The sequence below is a fragment of the Cydia splendana genome, chromosome Z, assembly GCF_910591565.1.
Source record: "Cydia splendana chromosome Z, ilCydSple1.2, whole genome shotgun sequence".
Classification (NCBI taxonomy): Eukaryota; Metazoa; Arthropoda; class Insecta; order Lepidoptera; family Tortricidae; genus Cydia; species Cydia splendana.
The window spans coordinates 5057251-5084349 of NC_085987.1; the positions used below are offsets into that span (position 1 = coordinate 5057251).

A 27099-nucleotide genomic window follows, 5' to 3' on the forward strand; every position below is an offset into this window, starting at 1 on the left:
GTGTTAATCCCAAAATCGCACAATCTGACAGATGGATTTACCTAAGTTTGAAGTTAAGCGACTCAAATGTGGTATTAATAGGGAATATACGCAAAATTCTGCGTGGAGAGCGTCACTAGAGTCTGGCTAGCCAAAAATTGTTGACAGATATTTCGTTGTTGTATCACCAATTGTCTATGACAAAAAAAAAACTAAAAGTCAGTTGTCAATTTATGTCATTCATTCAAATTGTTTGCGGTTTATAAGGGGTTTATTTTAAATAATATTAATATAGTCTATACTGAGTGAGGTTCGCAAACTATTATTTAAGTTCGTAAATAATTACGACAATGTGCGAAGTCGACGTGGAGCGTTGTATAACGAAAAACTGCAATGTTTTCAACTCCTAAGCAAATGTAAACAAATTAGGAGGTTGGTGCTCTATAAATATTTTAATACTTAGCATTTAGCATATTTGGCAATATTTATGTATTTTTTTTTTTGGGATGGATTAATATTACGGTATTTTCGAGCTAGGCCACAGCTAGGTCTTATTTACACTACATTTCATTTTTCGCCTTGTTACAATGGTATATAGTGAGAAAGTGTTAACATGTGTTTATCGTTGACTGTACTTTACATAGTGTTAGAAATTATATGAGCTGACTTTGAGTGCACGTCAACGTATATTTAATTTATATCCTTAGGTACCTTACGTGTGCACAGAAAATCAAAAATATTTTCTAATATCAAAACTATAATTACTACTACACAAAGTGTGACCAGCCCAAGATTTTTTGAATTTCCCGCCAAACATTTGTGTAATATTTCAGTAGCCAGACTCTAGCACATACTGCGGGCCTACCGCAAAACGCAAAAAACTAAATTTCGTTATATGGCTCTCTATCACTCTTGCATATCCAAGCGATAGAGAAGCTGATAACGAATTTTCGCGTTTCGCGATAACCTGTCTGTAAACAAACCGTCTTGATGAAGCAACGTCATAGTGAAAACTTCTCAAAAAAACTGTCTAAGCGTAGTATGTATAAATTACTCTATGGTTTATGTACAATATGTACTAGCGCTGCTCTCTGGCGACAGAACATTACAGTAATACCCCCTATTATTGACTTACAGCACAAATTTAGGGAAAAATCCGAAAATCGTATTTTAGTGAGTAGATTAATATTGTTCTTGAGATTGTTGGTAAAATGACTGCGACCTTTATGTACGGGTAAAAAGTTTCAACGGCATATTTTTGTAACTTTTATCATTTATTTATTTATTCGTAAGGCATTATGAGTCGTTCTATAGTTTTATTTACTATTCAAAGACACTGTATAAGTTATCATGTTACTAATAAAATTACTTTTACAGGTGTACCACATCCTAGACGTGTTCCTCCTGCAAGGCATAAACACGTTGTTCCAAGTGGCTCTGGCATTACTGACTCGCTCTCGCCGAGACTTGTTACAACATGACTTCGAAGGCGTACTCAAATATTTCAGGTAACAGACCAACTCAATACACTTAAACTTAGCAACATATACTACAACTTTTAGCCTACTATTCACACTGTATTAAACAGAACGAGGTTTATAGTAGTTTGTGTTACAAGGGATCAAAATGATATATTTCCGTCAAGGGCGTACATTGAATCCTGAATGAAGCGATGGATTCTAAAGTAGAATCCTGAGCGTAATGAGGGATTCAAGTGTTAACGCCCAAGACGAAATAATTTTGATACCGTGTGACACATACTGCTTTTCACATCAACTATGAGGAAAATAAAAAAATCTTAGTGTTGACACTACAGCGTTGCCACTTTTTAATTTCTACTCTTTCTTGCCAGGCTGTACATACGATGTTCATAGTTAATTATATTAATATTTTATACTGGCAATGAAATGTCGTTGAACAGAAAAGTGCCACTTTGATCCCTCCTAGCAGGGAAGAAAAATCCATTTTCTGATTAGGTGATGTGAAAAATCCATTTTCTGATTACGTGATGTGAAAAATATATTGTTTCAATTATAAACTATAGATGTAGTGCATAACTGTTTTCCATCGTATTTTCTCGGAAACGTTCGTATTTGTCATGGTGCTTAAATTCAGTCAACCTCAGTACTTTTTGTACCGAGACTGACTGAAATAGCAAGACTCGTGCGTACAGTGAAAATACGATGGAAAAATATGCACTACGTCTGTAAGTAGGTGTAACACCTTCAAATATTTTGACTCAATGCAACCTGCAAATAATACTTTAAATCATTTCTTTCATATGATATGTCTTATAGACCCCGTGCATGAACTATAGGGGGCAGCATAGGAGCCGTCAGATTTTTGGCGCGAGGCGTAAATGTGTCGTTTATGCTTCTGATGTAGCCCACAAGATGGCAGAACCTACTATGCACAAGGAAACGTACCGACGAGAACGGTAGATTGTAGCACTTGCTTTGGCAATGTACATGTGCACATATGTTTCCGATTCAGGCCACAAGATGGCAGACCCTCCAACGCGCACGGTCCCTATAACAACAAAAAACAAAACCCTAATTAAAGTGCTGGTTATCACAGAGTAACGTTACCGAAAAAATGCCGCTCCGAAGAAGCCACGTCTCACGTGATAAAACTGGCGTGCAGCATCAAGGTGCCGCAACGGCGGCTGCAGAAATACCAGCAGGAGTATGAGAAGTTCGTCAAAGGTACGAACAAATACGTTTTACCCCCTTATTCATAAAACTTTACGGGCGTGACTTAGTTTTTATCCCTTTCTTATAAATACATAAGTCAAAAAGACAGATAAAGACAAACGATTATAAGATAATTGAGGTTTGTAGCGCGTTTATGAATAAGGGGGTTACCCATTTACGCCAACTTGACTGTGCTTAATATCTGGAGTCGCCTTTAAGAGCTTACCCCTCTGTCAACCCCTTGCACAATTGTGCATACTTTTGTATGGACTGACGTTTATCTGACTGGCCATACATTTGACGAGCCCCTCCCCCGCAAAAATCGGCAGACTGTTTTGTAAAATGCCCCGCACAAAAAAGGAATCTCCGGTTACTAAATGCTCTAAGGATTTTATTATGTGCCACCGTAGCTTGCATAGTTTATACCCTAATATAATTCCATCAAACCTACTCAAACTCTGTCACGGTATGAAATAGTTTGTATTTGTGTGTTTATTGAGAATGGGGATGGGAATGAATATTCGTAGATGAGCCATGAATCTACCAAAGATTTGTTGAAATTTAATAAGGACTGACGGCCTGGCCACGACAATGCACGACCGGCTTCGGCTAAGGCGACAACCATAGATGCGAACGAAAGCTCCGATCGCTGTGTCTCGCTGCAACCTATGGTTGTCGCCTTAGCCGAAGCCAGTCGCGCAATGTCGTGGCCAGGCCATGAGAGTAGAGTCTTTTATATGTTTAACTTTTCACTGAAGTACGTTTTCCGTTTGATCAGAAGCGGCAGAGAAGGAGAAGTTCAACGATGAACTGGAGCGGCTGAAGACCACCAACAGTCAGCTGCAGAAGGAGAAAGAGACACTCGAAACGCAGTTGGCTGAGGTATAATTATACTACACCCTGTATTATGTGTCCAGATAGCGAACGTGTCGTCGACAGAGTGTTCATGTGTACAGTCGCCATCAGATATATCGGAGCGGCCAAGGTGTTCACAATATCTGAACGCGCACTCTAGCGCCTTTATAATAGAGGCGTGTTCAGATATTTGTGAGAACCTTGGCTGTTGAAGGCAGGGGCTTCTGTGAAACATATTCTTCTGAGGTTGTAGAAGTGTAGTAAGCAAAATTTTTTTTTTGCAAAATCAATCCTAAGGGGGCTGAAAATGGGCTTTCCTTCATACACTTTATTGTACGAATAAGAAATATTTTACAGGAGATAGAACCATATAATAAGTAGTACAAAGGCGAACTGCCTATGAGGGATCTCTTCGAGTTTGTAACGACGGGCTGAGGTTAGAAATCAAATGAGACTATTAAACTTTGAGATTATTGTTGTGGTTATTTGCGCATTTTTTTTAGGCGTGTCTCATATTATAGTCCGACCTCGCCTTTGCCTAGGCTGGCTACTCCCGTATTCGGCCAGAATGGCTCACCGGCTTCTGCAGTAATAAAAGATATGATAAGATAATGTGGTATTATTTCAGAGCCGCGCCTCGTTCGAGGCTGCTCGGAAAGAGACGGCCCACCACGCCGCCGTAGCGCGCGACTACCGCGACATATGCGCGCGGCTCGACAAGCAGCTACACCAGATGCAGGTATATACAGGGTGATCAATCCAAATGGGTCAGTAGGGAGAGAGAATTTTTTTTTTGATATGGTAATCTTGGGCCCCCAGGCTCGCCGCATGCCAAATCTCAGCGCACTAGGACCAACTTGAAAAAATTAAAAAAAAAGTTACAGTATGGAGAAGTCAGAAACTATGAGAGATAGCGAAATCTGTTCTTAGGAACCATGGCGTCGATTTTAGATTTAATAATAATGACATTCACACTTTTTTTTTAAACTCATACATAACCGGGAATCGAACCTGGTCAATATTCTTTATGTAATCGCGTGTAGTATTTGTTTGTATAATTGATCCTGAAAGTATAAGGACTAAATTTTGCTATGAAATCTTGTGTAAGCATTGGACTGAAATGCCCACAATTTAAATAATTTGCAAAATGTTGTCATTAATTTATCTGAATAGACCACTTATGCATATCTTATTTGCATCGATGTCATGCCACAGAATAAATAATAGTACTAGGTACAGAAGACTCACTCTCTAACAAAACGCGTCTGTTACGATCAGCACCTCTAGCACAACTGGCCGCGACAGGCGCGAGAAGAGACAGATCGGCGCGACTTGGCGGCTTGTCGCGTGTTGGCAGCACAACTCACGCGCGAGAGCCGCGACAAACTCGCGATCAGGTGTCACTGTCAGAAAATGACAACGATCGCGACTTTGAACTAAAATCCGTAGCACAACTGCCTATTTTGAGACAAAATATTCTCTCGGCTTTATGTCAATCCGCGAGTCGAAGTCTACGCGACTTTATAACGCGACTCGCTCTCGCGGGTGGTTTGCTTGTAATACTTTTTTAACTGAACTCATGATAATTATAATTTAAAAACAAGTTTCATATATTATGTAATAATATAATTTGTATAATTACTTATTGCCCTTAGGGGTAAGGAAGTATGGAACAATCACTAAATGCGCTTTACGCACTCTTATATCGATTATGCACGGTGATACCTACAAGTACCACAACACACCCATCATGTTTACAACTTTAATTTCAAACAGCTAGCTTGTAGGTACTCAATTAAGTAAATAGGTACATATGTAGGATTTTTTAAATTTCAATTCAGGTTCGTAAGTTTGTAAAAGTATAATCCTAAGACTTCCTTACACAAAACTTTCATCAACCTAACAACTAACAACGGAGCCCGCTTGCTTGTACATAAATGAAGCCGATGAGGTGGGTAGGTACAAATGTTCAAAACAAACTATCCAACTTATTAAGTAATTTAGTATAAGTAGTTAACTTATTATTATTAAGTAAGCCTTAGTAGTAGTATTTAGGATCACGGTTAGATGTCTAATTTCAACAAACTCTTACTATTTAGGTACCGTTTGGAACCTTCCTCGACTTCAACAAAACATACCTACATGTGGCCTGTGCCCGCTGCATCGTACTGTAACAGAATGATGTAATACGTGGCTGTAACAGGATCATGTCCGGCTCAAAATCATGCTTTGTATGAAATATTATCAGTCATCACCCACTAAACCATTCCGTCCCCTGCCAACACCATACCGTGACGTGACTGGACCGACCCGACCAACAATATTTTGAAGGAGTCGTTACGCTCATGTCATAATCTGCGTAGCATAGGTACGGTTATCATAATAATATGGTCTACTCTACCATATTGAAACTCCTCTAGATCATACCCGCGTTCTAGATGTTTGACAGGGTCTGATACGATCATGCTATGATACGTTGCTGTCAGCATTAAGTATGAAGTGGGCCTTGGGGAGCTAATCATGGCTTCTAGGAGTTGTAGGTACCTACCTACTTTATTTTTGTTTCATTTCAGGTAAAAAATACAGGAGTGAAAAAAAAACAATATTTAAATTAATAATATATTGCTTTGCCTTATATATTCTTGCAATATCGACTTCTTATTATTAAACCTAATATATTATTAACATCTAGAACCACAATAGAGAAATTGTAAGAATCTTCTTTCTTACCCTTGAAAAGTATTTTCTCTCTTCCTTTTTCTTCGACATGCGGCGTAGGACAATTAAATATCACCCTGGAAAGAAAATTGGTTTGTAAACAAAAAATAAAATATGGTCGTGGCTTCATCGAGGACTATGAAATAAGCTTTTCATATCAATTTGTCAAATCATAAACAGTTACACAGTACACATACACACAAATGCCATCCATTATTGGCACAATATTTGCTTATGAAAGCAGAAAAATATAAATGATCGTATTAGATTCATAATTGTTACATATTTGCCGTAACTTATTTTTAAAATGTGTTTTTCAATTAAAAGACACATCAAGATTGTTTACCTATTTCTAATGCTAAAAAAAACGAACTATAGATAGGTACGCCATAACCATTATGGTTATTATAATAGTTCACTTCCTCGGTGGTGTTCAGCGCTTCTCACATCTTAGTGACTTTAGAAACGGGGACAGCTCCGCGTTTGAAACCTAAAAGCTTGCCTAGTGTGTTTCTTTTCCTGACTCTCCACTTCGGGGCCCGTTGGCACGTTCCTGTTAACAATATTTTCCTTTGGGTGCTGGGATATCAATCGTGTCTAGGATAATGCTGGACTTATTCTGAAAAAAAAAACACAATTTACAACAGGAATATAAGAACTAAAACCAATAATAGCAATTCCATTAATTATAGTTATTTACAAACATATTTTATTTAAAAGGTTTATTAAACAGAAATTAAAAAACAATATATATTTTAAGGAATATTATCAAAATTTAGTATATAAGGCTCTATTACTTACATTTTTTTCATATTTTTTCTCGTAATTAAATGTTGACAAAATTTGAAAGTTCCTTGACTTTGACAGGAAAAACTTAACCATCGACAATTAACTAGATTTTTTACCACCAAAGAACGAATGAAATAGCGCAACCCTGTTTCCGATTCGGTGTTGTCACATGTAAATAGCATTTATGTTTAGACTTTGATTCTATCGGGGAACACTGATGAGTCGCGCCGCGACTTTGAGTTCTCTACGCGGCTGTTGCAGTCGCGGGTACAAGTTGTGCTACGGAAATCGACAGATTTGACAGCCGCGGGAATGTCGACTCGAGTCGCGGTCTAAGTCGCGGATGCAAGATGTGCTAGAGGTGCAGGACAGATATGGCCGCTATGTGGCGACAGCGCCACGCGCGGCTTATGGCTAGCCACCAAAATTGGTGTGGAACGGATGTACTTTTAGCTACCTGTAGCAAAGCGACGAAATCGCGGAGTGAGCCACGCCTGGTCATGCATTACAAATTGCGTTTATTTAAAACTAGAACGCATTCGTTCAGCGGGCGTGCCCGCTTTTTTTAAATATGAAAATGGAACACTTATTAACTTTTAGTTTTCTTGGGATGAATGTTGTGTTTTAAATCAAACGAGCGTTTTGAAAACCGCGTTGTGTTAATTTTAGAATACTTTCACAAGTTTCACATTATTATTGTGTTATGTGCTGTGTACTAATGTTTGTAAAATGCGTTTAACGAATGAAGAACAAGTAGATCTATTGGAAGCCTATTTTAAAAGTGATAAAAATTGCACACTACATTGGTACCGAAATAAGTATCCGTTACAAAACTTATTTACAATTTGAAGATATGCGGCAGTTTCAGAAGGAAAAAGCAGAAGAAACCTCGAAAATGTGATATTAATGTTGAGATAACCATTTTGACTTACTTTGAGGCATTTCCTGATGCTTCAATTCGTGACGCTGTACGCGATATCCCAGACATTTCTTGCGGTACCATCCAAAATATTTTGAAAAAATACAAGTACAAGTGTTACCGCAATGCACATTTGGTTCAGGCCTTGCATCCAGGTGATAACATCAGACGACTCGAATTTTGTAACTGGTTAAAGGAGAAAATAAACGCAGATCGACACTTAGAGTTTATAATATTTTCCGATGAGACTCAGTTTTCAAATAATGGTATGTACAATCGCAAAAATCACCAATTTTGGTCACGACAAAACCCCTTGCGGATCCACGAAGGGCGACACCAAGTAAGATTTTCCTTTAACTGTTGGGTTGGACTTTTACATAACAGAGTTTTGATGTTTAAAATTTATGACGGGCGATTAGACAGATTTAAATACATCGAAATTTTAGAAGACCTTGTTGAAATCATACTGGGAATGCCACAGGAATACATAGAAAATTTGTATTTTCAACAAGATGGAGCCCCCGCACACAATAGTCAAATAGGCAAAAACTTTCTCAATGATAATTTTCTACGTAACTGGATTGGTACAAACGGCCCCACTAAATGGCCCGCAAGATCGCCTGACATTACGCCACTTGATTATTTCTTATGGGGTTATGTCAAAGATGAAATTTACAAATCAAATTACGACACTGTAGAAGATTTAACAACAGCCTTAGAAAATATCTTAACACAGATGAACCCCACAAAAATACGAAATGCAATATTGCATTCGTTACCCAAAAGAATTAATCTTTGCATCCAGGAAAATGGCTACCATTTTGAACATACCATTTCCACTTAGGTTAAGCCGAAGGGCGAGCTTCAGGCCGGGAGGCCGAAGGCCGACCCCGGCGGAATGCCGAAGGCCCGGAGCCTCCACCCCGACTCCCAAAACGCGAGGCCGAAGGCCGCCCAAGTAACACAAAAGTAGCTGAATATTGTTTGAATAATAGAGCGTATAAGCGCTTATACAGACGTTATACAGAAGGTTTGGGCGCAAAGTGGGCTAGCCCACGCCGCTTATTACTGAATAACAGTAATGTAATAGCTGTATAAGTGTGTGCCCACACATTGAATCGCTGAATAACACTTGTATAGAGGCTGTCAAAAGCTTCTATACCGCTTTTAAACCAAAGTTATCCAGCTTTGTATAGAATGACTCAGTTAGTCACACGTTATGCAGCTTTTGGTTCAAAAGTGCATTGTTACAGAAAATATATTCAGCTATTTGTGTATGATTTGTCTTCCATTTTAATTTGTGAACTCGTGTCAAAGTGCAGTGTCTGAAGTGAATACAAAATAAGGAGGACATTACCCATATATTGATTTGATGTTTACATAACATCAATTTCATTGCGCATGCGACTTTACTGTTAATATATATATACATTTTATTGAAAATTTTAAAGCGCCGCGTAAATAATGCACTGTTTAGAAAGTAAATATAGAAAATGTAGTACTCCACTTTTAAATTTGTAATTTTTTTGCGGTGTTTAGATGTTTTAGTGATAGAAAATGTACTTTAACAAGTTATGCTACGATAAAACTAGTTTTATAAATGAATATAAATGGGTTTTTCAGTTCATTTTAAATTCCTATTTAATTTTAGAGGTTAGAATATGAGCAACCGTAATGGCGTCCGACTGTGCTGAATATAAGCTGCTGCCACAGCCATTATGTGCTAAATTTCTGAATAGGCATTCACATTATTCGCGTTACTAAGCAACATGTTAGATAATAATGGTTTTAGAACAACAACTTTTGAATAACATCAGTATAATAGTAATTGTTTTCGCAATCTTAAAGCATATTAGGGTTCTATACACAAATGGTAAAAACCACATAGATCCTCACTAGTTTGATGAGAAACATTATAGGTATGTAACACGGGCAATATTCAATCCTACTTCCTACTAATATTATAAACGCGATATAATATTTAAGTTATATGATAAATCTGGGGGCACGGCAGACTACACAGTTATTTTTTCCGTTATCAGTTCCGACAAATATGTAGTAGGGAAAGGTATACGCAAAGATGTACGAAGTGAGTACGAAGATGTGTATAGTATGAGTATGGTGTGGTTACGAGTATGGTATGAATATGAATATGGTATAGGTGCGAAGGTGCGGGTATATTAGTAGCGGGTATCACGGGTATGAGTACAAGTATAGTTTGGTATGGGCAGTATTGTTTAGGTATGAGTACGAGTATAGTGTGGGATGGGTATGAGTAGACCCACTTGAAACCTAAAAACAGTCCGTTCAAAATCGACAGGAGAACCGATTTCGCTATATTTTAATGGGGGTGATTATTTTATTTTTCACATACCCAGTCCAGTCTACAAGTTTTTAATGCAACAATATCAATAACTAGCATTTGCCACCTTGTTTGCAAACTAGCAACAACCTTAAATGGCCATTGGTAAACTTTATCTCGTTGCAGTAAGGTATGCAAATGGTCAGTTAACAGTGTTTACGATGGTAGCTAGCAATTGTTTTACGTCATTAAAACGACAATGCATCTTGTGTAAAATAACCAATCGAAGAGAATTGTTAAGAAAACTAACCTCGATTTTTTAAATAATGGTTGGATTAAAGAATAAATACGCAAGATGCGTTCAAAATAAAATAAAAACACGCTCAAGCTCAAAGCAAACAGGCTCAAGTAGCACTGTTGACCGTGTATAAACTTATAAAGCTACGGAACCCTCTCCACCGCGCATTTGTTGATACTAAGCAGTAGTTTGAATAGCGCTGCTCATTGCGTTCATTTTGCAGCTTTTAGCAAGAAAAGATAGTATATGTGTACTAAAATCGCTATAACTTAAGTATAAGTGTTGTTTTAGTATTTATTATTCAGACGTTATGTCTATAAAAGCCATAACTAACCCATATATGCAGCTACTGAATAACAAATAATATGTGGATTTCATTACAGCTTCCAGTAATAGCGTCCACCTTTAATCAAAAACTAGCATTAAAACAGAAACTGCAACCGCTTTTATACAGTTCAAAGTCTTCACCGACGCTTCTTTTCAGCATTTAGTAGCCACTATCACATTTTTCTTAATATTGTCTGCTTAATATCTCACGACACAAAATATATACAGCTAATTGGTGCTAATGCTGCTATTATGCAGCTTTTAGTAACCACAAATGCTTTAAGCTGAATAATGTCTGACTAACTGTGTAAGAAATAAGTATTATTCAGCTTTAATATGCAAAACCAATACTATGCAAAATTTATTCAGCATTTAGGCCCCACTAGGCCCACATATTTTCTTATTCCGAATTTAGTAATTTCCACCGCTTATACACAAAATTTATGCAATCTTAATTTGAATAAGATGATAATTTTACTCTATTATCCTGCTTGTGTGTTACTTGGGCGAGCTGCGTGAATGTGGTGCTTCCAAGTGTTCTACCAAGTCAACTGTCTTGATGAGCGAAGCCAGCGGGCCGAAGCGTCACACGAGAGGGGGAAGTTGGAGCTTAAACACGACCCAACACTTTTCCTATTGGGAGTCGCTTTTTGGGAGTCGGGGTGGAGGCACCGGGCTTTCGGCCCTCAGCCGGGGTCGGCCTTCGGCCTCCCGGCCTGAAGCTCGCCATTCGGGCTCGGTTAACCTACTTGGAAATTTGACTTTGCCCGTGTCCGCCGCCATTTTGGATTTTTCCAAAAAAATTTTTTGACATGGTAATCTTGGGCCCCCAGGCTCGCCGTATGCCAAATCTTAGCGCGCTCAGATCAACTTGAAAAAATTAAAAAAAAAGTCGGCCATTTTGATTTTTTTTATGTAGTTTGTTTTATCTCGGGGCCCTCTATTATATTTGGTCGAGCACCCCCCACCTATCACGCATCGTTTAAAAGTTGCCATACAAACAAACAACAAGAATATTGACCAGGTTCGAATCCCGGTTATGTATGATAGATTTAAAAAAAAAAATTGAATAGCATTATTATTAAATCTAAAATCGAAGCCATGGTTCCTAAGAACAGATTTCGCTATCTCTTATAGTTTCTGACTTCTCCATACTGACCCATTTGGATTGATCAGCCTGTATACCAGCTGTCTCTGTCTAGCATCGCACCTGCGAGGGAGATGACACCGCGCGGTTTATGTGAGAGGAAACCAAAAACGTTGATCGCACTTAAACTTTCGTTGTGTATAAATAATTTAGTTCCTTCAACTTATTAAATAACGAATGTGTCTTGAATGAAGTCGTTTTTAATATAGACTACAATTGCAGTGATTTATTCACTTACCTAAGCCTTTACCAGGCTAAGGGCTAATTTAGACGGCGCGCGAACTCGCATGCGGTTTTAGTTACAGTGCGGACTGTTGGTTACATCCAATTCAATCGACCGATCAAAACCCGCAATGTAATTAAACTTGCAGGCGAGTTCTCGCATCGTCTAAATGAGCCCTAAGGGACATATATTTTCCACATACGGCACTTCAAACGTGTGTTCTATTTTCGATCAGTAAGACTGACATTCGATTGTCATTTTTGAAATGTCGGCCTGGTAAAGGGTTAACGTGGTTGCATAATGAAAGTATGGGCCGTAGAGCCAGGCGAGTTAAATTATTTGTTTCTTCCGAGCGCCATGTAACTGACATGTTTTGATCACATCAATATATATTTCAAAGTAATTACAACGAACATCTTTCACCTTTTAGGATTACACCAAGGCCTGCACCACATGCAGCGTTAAAATAGCGCAGAAAGACAACAAGGAAGGTAAGAGCACCAATATTTCCATCGCGTTTTATTAAATCACTAATAAAAAGTTATTTAATCTCTGCCTACGGCAGTAATGATGTGTGAGAGCGTCATATTTTACTTAGTAGGTTAATTCACCAGTAACTGGCCACCTGTTAGTAACTGACCACCCTAAACTAAAAATGAATTCTATTCACCTATAAACAGAATTTACTTCAGTAGAAGGTGGCTAATTATTGAAAGCTGGCCAGTTATTGAAACCTTATACTGAAATGAATTCTGTATATGTATAGGGTGAATAGAATTCATTTTTTGTTTAGGGTGGCCAGTTATTGGCAGGTGGCCAGTTACTAGCGAATTACCCTATACTATTCTTAACCGTCTTTGTTTCTATGTTAAGCAGAATCCGAACAAGGAAGCGACAAGGAAAGCAGTAGCGACACAGAAGCCCAACTAAGGCAACGCGTGCGAGACTTAGAGCTAGAGCTAGCTCAAGTCAAGCTGGCTTTAGTCGAGGCGCAGTGTAGCAACCAGGTGAAGTAGCTTTAATGTACCTACATATTCCACATTCTTATAAACATTAAAATTTTATAAATATCTAATTAGATATTAAATTAATCAAATAAGAATTACGTGACATAAATAATTGATAAAACATTAATTTCATTGAAAATCTATGTAATGCATGTGTCTATCTATTTCGAAAAAGTAAAAAAAAAAAAATTCACATAATAAATTAGAAATGGACATCTATAATATGTAATGTAAGGAATGAAATAAAGCTCTTTTTATTTATTTTTATTTTATTTTACCTCCATATTCCAACATACATATAAACCGCGTCGATTCTGCACAGTCATCCTAAAGACAGGAGAGTCCCTTCAATCGTCTTTACCAGAAATGTAGAAGGGAAAGCTGCAGCGACACAGAAGCCCAACTAAGGCAGCGCGTGCGAGACTTAGAGCTAGAGATGGCTCAAGTCAAGCTGGCTTTAGTCGAGGCACAGTGTAGCAACCACGTGAAGTAGCTTTAATATACCTCCATGTTCCAACATACATATAAACCGCGTCAATTCTGCACAGTCATCCTAAAGACAGGAGAGTCCCTTCAATCGTCTTTACCAGAAATGTAGAAGGGAAAGCTGCAGCGACACAGAAGCCCAACTAAGGCAGCGCGTGCGAGCCTTAGAGCTAGAGATGGCTCAAGTCAAGCTGGCTTTAGTCGAGGCACAGTGTAGCAACCACGTGAAGTAGCTTTAATATACCTCCATATTCCAACATACATATAAACCGCGTCAATTCTGCACAGTCATCCTAAAGACAGGAGAGTCCCTTCAATCGTCTTTACCAGAAATGTAGAAGGGAAAGCTGCAGCGACACAGAAGCCCAACTAAGGCAGCGCGTGCGAGACTTAGAGCTAGAGATGGCTCAAGTCAAGCTGGCTTTAGTCGAGGCACAGTGTAGCAACCACGTGAAGTAGCTTTAATATTCCTACATATTCCAACATACATATAAACCGCGTCGATTCTGCACAAATCGAAGACAGAGGTCTGTCTGACGGTCCTTCTCACACTTCAACCGCTGAACCAATTTTCACGAAATTTAGAATGGAGATATTTTGAGGCCCGGGTAAGAACATAGAATAGTTTTTACCGATCATCATCGGCGAAGTCGCGGGCAGAATCGAGTCTTGTATAGATCTATTCTGGTGCATAGCTGCGAGTAATGAACTCGCAAAAGATATCTGTAATATTTCAGGCTTGTATTATATGCATATGTATCCAAAACCCCCTTATAATTTCTGTACAAAAACCTACCAGTTCAATTGGCTATTGCTCTAACATATGTATATCTTGAACAATAGGGTATTTTCCTACTAGTCATATCAGTTACTTTTTTAGAACTGTCGAAACGATTTGCTAATATGGAATTTATATCAAACATTATATCGTGACGTCACGGTCAACTATACTTTTTATATTTCTGTCCGATTTATTAAATATAACTTGTGTTTAAAAATAACTCCTATCTGTGTTTTTCTAATAATTATGTGTTGCTTTATTTCACGCATGGTGTAAAATAATTTATTTTAAATACAGTATAATACCCTATTCCAGGAGCTAAGTCACCAGCTGAACACGGCCCTCAACGAGGTGCAATCCGCCATGAACCAGAAGCAAACCGTCGCTCCCTGGCTCGTGCGCACGCTCGGTAAGCACATTTGTACATACCGCAGTAAGATAAAACCTGACAAAAGGTATAATTATTTGGAGTACGCGCTCATAGCTGTAGCGCTGTTCGGTTGGGACATACCGGCTATCTTCGCCTATGTCACGTTTATTGTTTATGCACTTTGTTTTTAGAACAGTCACTATAAAAGTTTAGATAGCTCGCACGGTCGGTAAGAACAACCATATGTACCGCAGTAGGAAACAAAAACTGAGAAAAAGTATAATTACTTATTTGGAGTGCGCGCTCATAGCCGTGGCGCTGTTCGGTTGGGACATGCCGGCTGTCTTCGCTTATGTCACGTTCAACATTAAATAGTGTTTATTTATACAGTGTTTACACATTATAACAAATGTGTAAACTTGTAATAAACATTAAACAAATGTGTAAACAGACCCCAATGTGAAGGCCAGCCGCACTTACCGATATTAACCATAGTTCAATCTATATTGGCTTTTGTTTTATTAAATTTCGGCTGTGATTTTTGAATATTTTCATATTTGTTAGGTTAGAAATCTAATTTTTACCAAAAAATATCCATTTATTAAGACTGATTGAATAGTTCCTAAATGCATGTTCCTAAATATTTGACCAGTAAATATATTATTTGTCCAGAAACCAGTTAACCTTTATTATAGTCAATTTCCAAATTGAAATTAAGACGTAAGTATTAAAATAATGTGTAATAGGGCTTTAGGGTCACCCCACACTATAGTCTTTTGAGCGTCTTTCGGCGTCTAGTCAGTGCTATGGAAAATGGCGTCGCTGCGCAGTTGCGCCAACGTTGCGTCGAGCAGCAGCCATAGAGTTGACTAGACGCCGACGCTAGGGAGACGCTATTTGTGTGGGGTGGCCCTTATACTGTTAGGATAGGTCTATATGTGCCTGTTTTCAAATTAGGATCTTGTAGGAAACCAGTTTTTATTTAGGCATTACAGGAACTTAGCAAACAGCGTCTAGCTAAGAAAATTATTAGAATTATTTATTTTTTCCCCTGACGTTTTGAGGGTTTTTTATTGACACTTTCAGCGCCAAGCGCCGCATTTCCAATACAAAATTAACACACCTTGGTGACCTTGATAGTGAAAGTGTTAAGGTTTATATTAAATGACTAGTTTGTATTGTATAAATCAGTGCGATAATTATGCAATTCTCATATCATAACCATAAGAGTAATTTTACAATGATGATGAATTTTATAATAGAAGCCAACCAAGTGAAAAAGTGTGATATAAATATATGTCGGGAATCGTGGGCGTATCATACTATCGGATGCACATCAGAACCTTCAGTCGTGGAAGACGAGGGCTTTCAATGAAATACTTTATTCAACTCACAGTCTTTACACAAGACTGATTACAAATCATGGCACACGTTACACATCTTATCCAAAGCAAACCAGTGGATTTGACGCATGAACCGCCACAGACGTCATCTTCTCCCGTTCGTTCTCTCCTGAAGATAGATTGACAGCATAACTTCAATTGTTCCGGATTTCATTTGTTTTGATAGCGCACTCTATGACGGCTTGGCGGGACTGCGTCGAACGCCACTCAGGTGTACCCTAGTTTGCTCTATTTGTCAATGATTGCGTGATAAAACGCCTCTTAAAGGCGATAGATGGCACAATTGAGCCGTTCTCCGACATATATAATGTTTTTCTAAAAGTATAGAGGTTTAAATCAAGGTTTTAGGATTAGGAGTATGGTAACAGTTATAGTGAAAGTGATACGAATATTTTAAGGTGCAGGGTGCAGTAGGTTCAACCAGAACCTGAACTCTAAAGAATCGTCAACAGTTCTTACCCTGGGCAACATAAAGTGTATTTCACTCTCCCCACCTGGGTTTTTTATTTTATTTATTTAAATTATAGGCACTAAGCTCTTTCTACACTCCATACTTCACAATTTGCACCATGTCCGTTTTTTGTATTTATTTAAAATGTTTTTAAATTTTCTTGGTTGTATTAAGTTAAGTTTAATTTACTTGAGTAGGGAGAATTTTAATTTGTTTATATACAATTGCATTATGATTTTATTTATTAATAAATTTTGTGCTGTGACTGTATTATTAGTGAAGATTAGTTGTAAGGTTTTTCTTTTCTTTTAATTACCAAATGTAAATAAAAGCGTTTCGTGTACTCTTTATTTATTTTTATTTCACCTGAATAAAATTAAATGTTTTGTTTTTTTTTTTGTTTTCCTACTACACGACACAGCTCGAATATATGATAACACCCTAGTTCACGATCGCACTAATTACGAGGAAAATTTGGTCGTAATGTGGTCTTTGCGCACTATGGTACTAATTATAACAACATTTTTCGTCGAATTAGTACGATTGTAAACTAGGGTGACGATATGGTAGTCTCGTTAAAAGAGTTATATTTAAATGCGATTAGTCAGAGAACCTTTTAATTTCACACAATACATAAACATTCACTAAACATACATGCATTGTATAGTATGCATTATCTCAAATTATTTTTTCGGGCACCAGCCGTAATATTTTAAACTTAAACAAAAGGTATTGCTTCCTTTATGCACTGGCTATACTGCTGACTGCTAATAGCCCCGACAAGTCACGGAACAAGCACATTTAAAAAGCAAACTTACCATTCTATTTATATGGTTCAAATTCATGAAACGGCCCATTTGGAGATAAACGTCTTGTTAAATTTGTTAAATGTCAAAAATTATCGCCATCTACGCCATCGAGGATAGGCCAGATATGGTGCCATCTTTTCGAGCGATGCGAGCACTACTTTGACAATATTCCTCTATTTCAAATTCTCTTTGATACTACACTAAATATTAATTGATTGTATTAGATGATTTAGATGTCTCAGATAAAGATAATGTGGCTGTCAAATCCATTATGCAGCAACTCTGACTGTCAAAATTAGACGTTTGACAAGTAATTTACATACAACAAGTGGCGCCGTATAACGCCTGTCAAAATTAGGGCACGATTTTACCATAGACAGTCAGTCTACTCTTTGATTTGTGAAGTGCACAGAGTATAAGTAACTTTAGGGAACCGAATGAAAAAATACACGTATTTATACTTATAAGCACAGACTATTAAAAAAAACATTTAGGGTAATTCGCCATTAATTGGCCACTTAGTAATTGGCCACCCTAAACTAAAAATGAATTCTGTTCACCTATAAACAGAATTCATTTTAGTATAAGGCGGCTAGTTATTGAAGGCTGGCCAGTTATTGAAGTCTTATACTAATTATAATATAGCGAATTACCCTAGTAATAAGAGCACACTAACACAGCATATCTAGGACCATGACGTATTATTTTAGGATTCCTATAAGAATCTAGTTCCAATCGTATTGTAATGTAGTTTGAATGCTATTAGAATCATGTATGAATATGAATGATCCCTATACTCAAGATGAGATAATATAACGCATAAGCATTCATCAGTGTCGGTGTGTAAAAGGTAATACCAGCAATTTTTATATAGTGACGAATATCTATTAATTTAATATTGTTTCTTCCACAGGATCCATTATGGAGGCGGCACAGAACCGGCCGTCTTTCCAGACTTACCTGCCCACTGACGCACCAGCGCAGCCCCTGCGGCGCCAGGGCTCCTTCACGGGCTCCCAGGGACAAGGTGAGTACCACCAAACCGAGGCTGGACTAACGCCATAATCTTTAAAGAAAAGACGCGTAACTCAATCTAATTATATCTAAAGGATTGCATAGATATAATGTAACTTTCATATTTAATTACACAAACGGATCTACCGCGATATAATGGTTGTGTAATTAAATATGTGTACAAAACGCGAGAGTTTAAAGTGTTATAATATAACTTTCCCCAGCAGGCCACGGGCATGCCAACCTCGACCGCCGCGTGTCCGAGCCGACGGACGCCGTAGTCACCCGAAGGAGGCCCGAAGATCCCAAACGGCACTCCATGGTCGTGGACACCCCCCGCGAGCCTAAAGACAACAGGCGGAGCCACGACGGACACTCCGTGGGTTGAGGAGCTTGTGACGCGCCGTGGTAGTTTTGCTCTTAAGTTTTATAATTTCGGTGGTATCTTTATTGGGTGACATTACTTGTATATCATTTCGGTGGTAAAACCTTGGTATGTCAAGCGAGTAAATCATGTCTCGTGTTGGCGACTCTTTGGAAAACTTTATACCACCTTTTGGATATTAGTTACCTATCGAGGCACATAAGCATTCGGCTGCCGCGGTCACCAGAAGGATGCCCGAAAACCCCAATCGGAAATCCATGACTGTGGATACCCCCGCGAGCCTAGAGCGAACAGGCGTACCCATGACGGACAGTGCATGGGTTAAAGAGTTTGTGATACGCCCTGTTTTATTGTTTTGCTCTTTTTTTTATTTCGGTGCCACCTTCAGCCCGGCTGATGTTACTTTTATATCATTTCGGTGGCAGAACCTTAACGTTGGCGGTTACTTGCGCAAGTCCAGCGGTGTAACAAGCGAGTTTACCCTTTCAAACAACAACTACATTATAACTCCTTCTGGTGAGAATCAGGGCAAATAAACCCTTTTTACGTCGAGGTCAACGAAAAAAGTCCGAATGTGACCAAGACTCTCTCATTACTTGTTTTCATTTACTTACAGCGTTGTCTTAAGTTTGTGGTCTAATATTTGGTAACACGCAAATTTCAAGCGCGTTAGATTAAAAAAAAAACACTTAGTTAAGTTTATTTCGTTAACGCAAATCAACTTACGAGCAAAATACGGGGGTGTGGTCTGCATGTTTTTTTTTTGTGATAATGAGTTGTCCATGATAACGCTATCTTGATACCGGAACATCTCACCACGGGAGTGATAAAACGGGTTGTCATTCAAAATACATTCACTTGAAATATGATACTAATTCTCTTCGATATAAGATTCATTTTGTATTGAAATTCGTACTTGCGTGTTGTGGGTACACCGAGGCTTAGTACTTATTTTCAATGTCATGTATTTTACTAACAATCTGCATAGCTTTTAGCGGGTCAAACACCGTCAGTAAATAATGATGTCATTAATACTGATGGTGGCGCCTCCACATTTATTTTATAAGTAGCTATAAGTGTGTAGGAGATGTATTGGATATATAAATGTGCACATAACCCTAGTCCTTGTATTACAATAATACGTTGTTAATATATGTTAATCGATATTATTAATGAATAATTCACTTATTATATTGTAATGTAGGTTAAGGTTCACGTATGCGAAAGTTTACGTCACATCAATATTATTATGTTAGCAATACTTTAATTTTATGTATTCTCTTTTTTGTGTGATTATAATTGTCCAAACTATAGTAGGAATGCGTTAATAATATTTCAATATCTTATTACGTGACTGCTGACAGTCCGCATTTTTCAACACTTGTCATTCAAAGTAATTATGAATGAGATGTAATATTCTCTAAAACAGTGTCTCTAATGAAACTGAATGTAACTTTGCTTCCTGCAACCTCGATAGTTAACATCAAAATCTGAGTTTCTAAATCCACAATAGTATTTTCATACGAGTATCAATAATAATGATAGTCTAATCCGGCTCTTTCATCACTTGTAGGTGTGATACGTGTGGCCATTTATTTAGATTGCCATAGCACGAGTGCCTTTGGTATGGTAAGATGTAAGGTGCTTTGCACGGAAACTAATGTCATTTCAAACGTCAAAGGGGTTGACAACCACCGGGAGCCTATGTCCATTGGTAAATCATATTGCAACGAGATAAAAGCTACCGATGTCAGTTAAGAGGGAGCTAACGAAAATTGTATTTTCATATTAAACTTTGACGCGTATAAATCAAGGGAAAATGTCATGAAAAAATCATACGGAAAGTAGATACCTCGCCTTAATGACATTACTTTCGTGCGAAGGTACGTACGTATGTTGTGACGTGTTCCTCGTATTTATTTATATTTGGATTAAGTGGTGTGTCGAATCGTGGTAGTGTATAATAAGTATAATAACGAATTGCGAAATTTGGGGTACGCCGAAGATAAAATGGTTAGGTACTTTTGTATGGCCCTTGTGTTTTAAAGGATTGGTTTTATGTCATATTATACCGGTTGGGATTTGAAAGGAATATATATATTTTTTTTATTAGATCCTAAATTTAATACAAAGTGGATTAACCCGGAAAAAATATGACGAACACAGGGTCTGTTTAAAAGATCGTATTGTTCTAATTCAAGAAATGTACTGAACGTATACATCGTAGTTAATTTCTAAAATCTGCACATACAAGTATCCTTACCACAGACACATTCGTAAGCGACTGCTTAAACTAACTCGCATCTCCCTCGTACTGATATTGGTGCAAGCGAGATGCACTGCATTTGAGATGACGCAGCGCAGTCGCTATCTTTTGCGGTCGGTCTATTTTTAACTGATTATAATTAATTTATTATCTCATGTCTCTAGAGATTTATATCGGCTTATTTAGAAAGTGTACCAAAAATAGAATAAACACGTCAATGTTTATTGCATATTAGTACGTAATACCTTAGAGTTAAGGTATAATATCGAAGCAGGGCATGGTCTGCATTCCTTTGTCTCATTGCTTATATCACTGCTTGAATGCTAGAGGGAAAAATGTAGTATTTTAACAACAGTAACGCCATACAAAAATAACGTTATAACTAAAATATCTTAAAATGTTTTAATCAATAAGTGGCGGGCACCTGTTCTATATTTATTAATTTTATTATAAATATGATATTACTTTAGCAATCAAGTTAACCCCTTTGCAGTTATATATATTCCTCGCGTCTGTATATGTAAAATGTATCGTTTGCTCTACTGGATAAGAATAAATTTGGTATCCGAACGATCTTCTAGAAATATATCGAAAATAAAAAAATAGGGACCTAAAGTAACTATTATTTAACGATATTGACATGATAATACTTATATTTAATAATTATATTCGCTATTATAATTAAATTTTAATAATGTCAATTGATGATTTGCTGATTGTATTATGAAAACCGCATTTTGAATGTTATTTTCTTCGATTTAGTGTGATATGTCATATCGATTTCGCTGCGTATGATTTTCGAGCAGCGGAGTGTCTACAACCGCGTCCTGTAGTATACAGGGTGTTTATATACTCTGTATATAAGTATATTTCAGAGACGGGCGGACACTTTATGTAGACACCTAAGACCATACACAATATAAAAATCGTTTTAGTAGTAGGTTTAATACTAGGATTTAAAGCAAGCTGTGTAATTCTTAACTCTGTAAGGACAGTCGATCGAAGATTATGTTGAGCAAATCTACCTATATCATGTACCTACTCGTATGCGACAAGGTTGTAAATATGCTCAATATTTTCAGGGGCTGACTGTACAATCAAGTAGATGATATAGTCACAGACGGAATGCCCAAAATGATCAGCGGGCTCAGCACGGTTCCATTTTTATCGACTATCACTATGCGCGTCCCTTTCGCACTTACATACTTGTTAGAACGTGACAGGCATGGTGACAAGGGATAAAAACGCGACCGTGCTAAGCCGCCAGAACTCTATAAGTAGTTCGTTTTTTTTAGCATTAGAAAAAAGGTAAACAATCTTGATGTGTATTTTAATTGAAAAACACTTTTTTTAAATAAGTCACGGCAAATATGTAACAATTATGAATCTAATACGATCATTTATATTCTTCTGCTTTCATAAGTAATAGTTAATGATTTTTAAAAAGCGTTTTTCAATTAAAAGGCATGTCAAGATCGCTTACCTTCTTTCTAATGCTAAAAAACGAACTATATACTGGCGCGGTCATTTGAAGCAGATTCTGCCGCGGACTGTACAAGGCTTATTTGTAACCGCTGCCATATAACGTGTCTCACCTCTTCACATCGCCTTAGTTTTTAGTTTCACCAAAATGATTTATTGTAAAAATGTAGCTATCGATTACATACAAATTCCATCCAATTTTATTTCTTTTTTAAAGTATGTTCGAAATAGCTGCAAGATAATAATATAATTCTATAGTTTAACTCACGGCTATCGGTCTTCGTGACATGTCATGGTATTTTTACTCTTTTTTCTGATCTACAGTCAAGTCTAAAAATTATGGGTGCACTCATCATACTCAAAAATGTCCCATAGCTATTATGTCAGCGTATTAAGAACTATGGGATATATTTTTGAGTAAGTTGTATGCACCAATATTTTTACACTTCACCGTACTTCACACCAGAAACTTTCGAAATATGTCTTGAAAAGAAAAATTGATTAAAAATATTAAGGACTGTTTTAACTTCCCATAGCTGTCCTGTGACTTCACTTTCTCTGGCCTCGTGTTTTAACACTTTTAACTTTAATCTTACTAGAGTCGGACCAAGCTAACTCTGCATGGCATTTGCAATGGCAAAGTTTGGAATTGTCATCATTAATGTCAAATTTCTATGATAATATGACGTTTATAATAACACTTTAATTTTGTTCTATAAAGTCCGTGCAAAGTTACGTTAGACGGACTCTATCTAATCTTATCCTTATTAATCCTTTGAACTCCACTCCTATATCATGCGCGGCGCGTCATCGTGAACCTTGTGGGAATGCACGAAGGTTGATACAGATGTAGCACGGAAACGTACGAACCTGTCTTGCTATTTCAGTCAGTCTCGGTACAAAAAGTACTGACGTTGACTGAAGTAGCATGACAAATACGAACGTTTCCAAGAAAATACGATAAAAAAACAATTATGCACTACGTCTATATTGGGTTGTAGCCGCGCGCGTCAGTCGACTTCTTTGACGGTCAAAGAGTATGACTTTTTGCCATCACTAACATAAATTCGTGAGTTAAACTGTAGATTTAGAATAGTGTTAGCGTATTTAAATTGAACTAGCCACAGTGTAGTTTTGTTAAATTGTTACATTTGATATTGTGGAACAGTACAAACAGTATACAAATTACATGAGCTTAATAAACATTTGTAAGCTAGCCGATTAGCTATATGGTAGAATGCATAGCGCTTATTATTTGCCTAAAGCTAAAGGTAGACGTCCACATGGCCGCATCGGATGCATCGCACGTCAGCCCACTTGTGTGACTTTCTATACAAAGAATACTAAATCCGTTCCGTGCGATGCGGCCCTGTGGAGGTCTACCTTTATAACACTGGTTTTTTTGACAGAATTGTGAGGTTGCCTTTTGGACGCCAATAACGCCTAGAGTTGTCATGTGTAATTTATGAACGACGTATGGCGTTCAAAGGGTGTATAAGGATATCATTGAAGAAAATGACGTTATATATTATTATAAAACTAATGCCACATTCAAATGCCATTTTCACACATTCCAGTAAAAATGCGTGTAATGTAACATATTTACGAATAATGTTTTACTGTCGGAAAGTTTCCAAAATCGCGAAATTTACACATTATTATATTTAGGAAATTTCTCATATTTTTGTATGGGGATCGAAATTTTTCGTTTCCAAAATGAAAGTTTCCTTAATTTCCTATGTAACTTTCCGATAACTTTTCCAAATTTTTTGTAACTTTTCGGAACTTGCACGTTTGTATTTACTAACATTCACTAGTAGAACATTATTTGCGTAGCGTACTTATGATTATGTAAGTTAATGTCTTATGAAAATTGTATTATTTTGAGATTTGGCTTTTACTAAATTGCCTATACTCTTGGAGACTAAATGATCTCTATATGATATTAAGAGCTATTATGTTTGTTGCACTGATTAAATGGTATTGATTAATTAATAATTTTCTATTGCTTTTTGTGTTGTAATTATTTATGTGGTAAAAACTGGCCGTAACTGGTAACAATTTTTCAAAACATTTACATTACGAAAGCGCTCAAAAATAACTTGACATGGATCATAAGTATTGTGATTAAATTTGAGTCTGTGACAAGAACTTTTTGAGCGCTTTTTTAAATTGGATATTTTAATTACATTATGCGTATTTAAAAGGATTTTGTATGTGTCATTCCGTGTAATAACATCGTATTTGTCGTAAACATACTTTGCAAAATGTGTACAGATGTAGTGCATAATTATTTTCCTTCGTCTTTTCACGGAAACATACGAACGTGTCTTGCTATTTCAGTCAGTCACGGTACAAAAAGTACTGAGGTTGATCGAAGTAGCATGCCAAATACGAACGTTTCCGAGAAAATGCGAAGGAAAACAATTATGCACTACATCTGGAATAGAGTATATTTAAAACGGTGACTGAGCTACACCTAAAGTCCCTTTTTATAATACGCATACCTTTTTTCTATACTATCAGTGAACTATCAGTTCATTTTGTAACCCTCTACACAATGTCTAACCGTGTCCAAAGTTTCGGCTAAGTTTACTACCTACCCTATTTATGATTTGTGTTTTACTTTAATAACTGTTCCCTAGAATAACTCACGTGAATCGGTTATTTTTGAATATTCCAGTAATAAGTTATTATGTCAAACAAACATTGAAAATATTCTGGTGAAAACTTTAGTTGTCAAAGTCAAAATATTAGACAATTTCAAAATGTAACCGTGAACTTGAGCGATATTTGACCTTTAAAATATTATCATCATTCGAAATGACTCACTATCAAACCAAGATAATATTTTTAGGGTTCGAAAGCTCCTAGCATCTAGGGATCGCTTGATACGTTGTAGTAGTAAGCTATATAAATCTACGTATAGCTTTATAAGTATGCAAAAGCATTAGACAATGACGTTAGAGTGAGCTGTATTCACTGACAAGTGTTGTTTTAGTGTCTTTATGGAAATAAACATTTTACAAATATTTGTTTTTTTTTTCTTTATCTTGTCTTAATAGGTACCCTTAAATGATATGTTACTTGACCTACAGTCCTAGCTAGTAAAAAAAATCCCACTAACGGCTCGGCCGTAAGTCACACGAACCCGCCGCCAAATTGTCGCTCCCATACAATCATAGTTACGCTCTCGTTAATGACATGACATGATGACATGCTTAAATCACATGAAACGTGACATGAACATTTACGTATCACATATCTAGTAAGTTTTGGTTGTTAAAAATTGACACAAAGAAAATGGAGCGAGTATACGTTTTGTATGTAATAGTCGAAAATATAACGACAGCGCTGGACATCTAGCGGCGAGTAGTAAAACATGGGGCTATTGTGTGGCGACATCTAGCGTGGAGTAGATGAACTTGAAGTTACACTACAGAACTAGATGGCGCTAGTAGTAGCTTGCAATCAGCAAAATAATTACAGTCGACTCTCGTTAATTCGAAACTCAAGGCACTTTTAAAATATTACGAATTATCGAGAGTTTGAAATATCAAATGGTTCGAAATTATTGAGAGAAAAAATATGAAAGTTCGAATTATTGAGTATAATCAAAAGGTTAGAGGTAAATATTTACATGCACATAATATTATATAATGTGAATTAATTATTAGGCATTCGGAAAAAGTCTGTAATATTAGTTTGCTTCAATAACTTTTTTTAAATCAGAAATACCTAGTGCTCATGCAACTATGAACTCGGGAGCCGATTTTTGAAATTCGACCGCTCGATTTCGTTCGAGTTTCGAGTATTTCGTTCAATAATATCTGCAGTACCCGGCATTTAAATTCTACTAATAGAATTGAAAACGAGTGGTCAATACCACCCGATTCCCAATTTCTATCGCTCGTATTTCAAAAATCAGCATTACGCTGTTTTCCACCGATTTTCGAGTGACGAAAGCGAGCACTCGAAATTCAAAAATGTCTTAAAATGTAGGGTACGTACCTGTGCAATCTGATAACTTTGAATTGTCAAGTGTTTGACGCCTATGAGTTCGAATTAACGCGTCGTTTTGTTACGTAGCGATGATTTTTTTGTTCGAATTACCAAGTGCTTAAAAGTGTATTGATTTTTTTCGAAATATAAAGAGATTTTCTAGGGAACTCGTAATAACTTCGAATTATCGCGGGTTTGAATTAATGAGTCGACTGTAACGGTTCAGGGTTAAGTCAGCAGTTAAAAAAAAATCGAAGCAAATCTGATTAAAAAGAACTTTCGCTCGATAGTAAAAAAACACGAACATAAAAAACGCACAATTATATTTTTAAAAATTTTTGCACAAAAGCTAATAATATGAAAATTACTAAGTCTACAAATACGATTTTTGAT

General features: G+C 37.0%; 1 protein-coding gene and 1 long non-coding RNA gene across 7 annotated transcripts in view; one reads left to right on the forward strand and one right to left on the reverse strand.

Annotated features, from left to right (window-relative positions):
• LOC134804270 (rab GTPase-activating protein 1-like) overlaps positions 1-25736 on the forward strand; it is a 111507-nt gene extending 85771 nt beyond the window's left edge. For 4 of the 5 annotated variants that reach the window (XM_063777253.1, XM_063777254.1, XM_063777250.1 and 1 more), the window contains 9 exons: positions 1357-1487; positions 2557-2684; positions 3451-3554; positions 4156-4266; positions 12681-12741; positions 13127-13257; positions 14840-14933; positions 18471-18584; positions 18796-25736. In XM_063777253.1, the coding sequence (XP_063633323.1) occupies positions 1357-1487; positions 2557-2684; positions 3451-3554; positions 4156-4266; positions 12681-12741; positions 13127-13257; positions 14840-14933; positions 18471-18584; positions 18796-18959 (1038 nt within the window). In that variant the 3' untranslated portion in view covers positions 18960-25736. The remainder of the gene's footprint in view (positions 1-1356; positions 1488-2556; positions 2685-3450; positions 3555-4155; positions 4267-12680; positions 12742-13126; positions 13258-14839; positions 14934-18470; positions 18585-18795) is intronic. The other variant, XM_063777251.1, reaches the window with a different exon arrangement.
• LOC134804314 (uncharacterized) overlaps positions 1-27099 on the reverse strand; it is a 538216-nt gene that overhangs the window by 284145 nt on the left and 226972 nt on the right. The gene's annotated exons all lie outside the window — the stretch shown is intronic.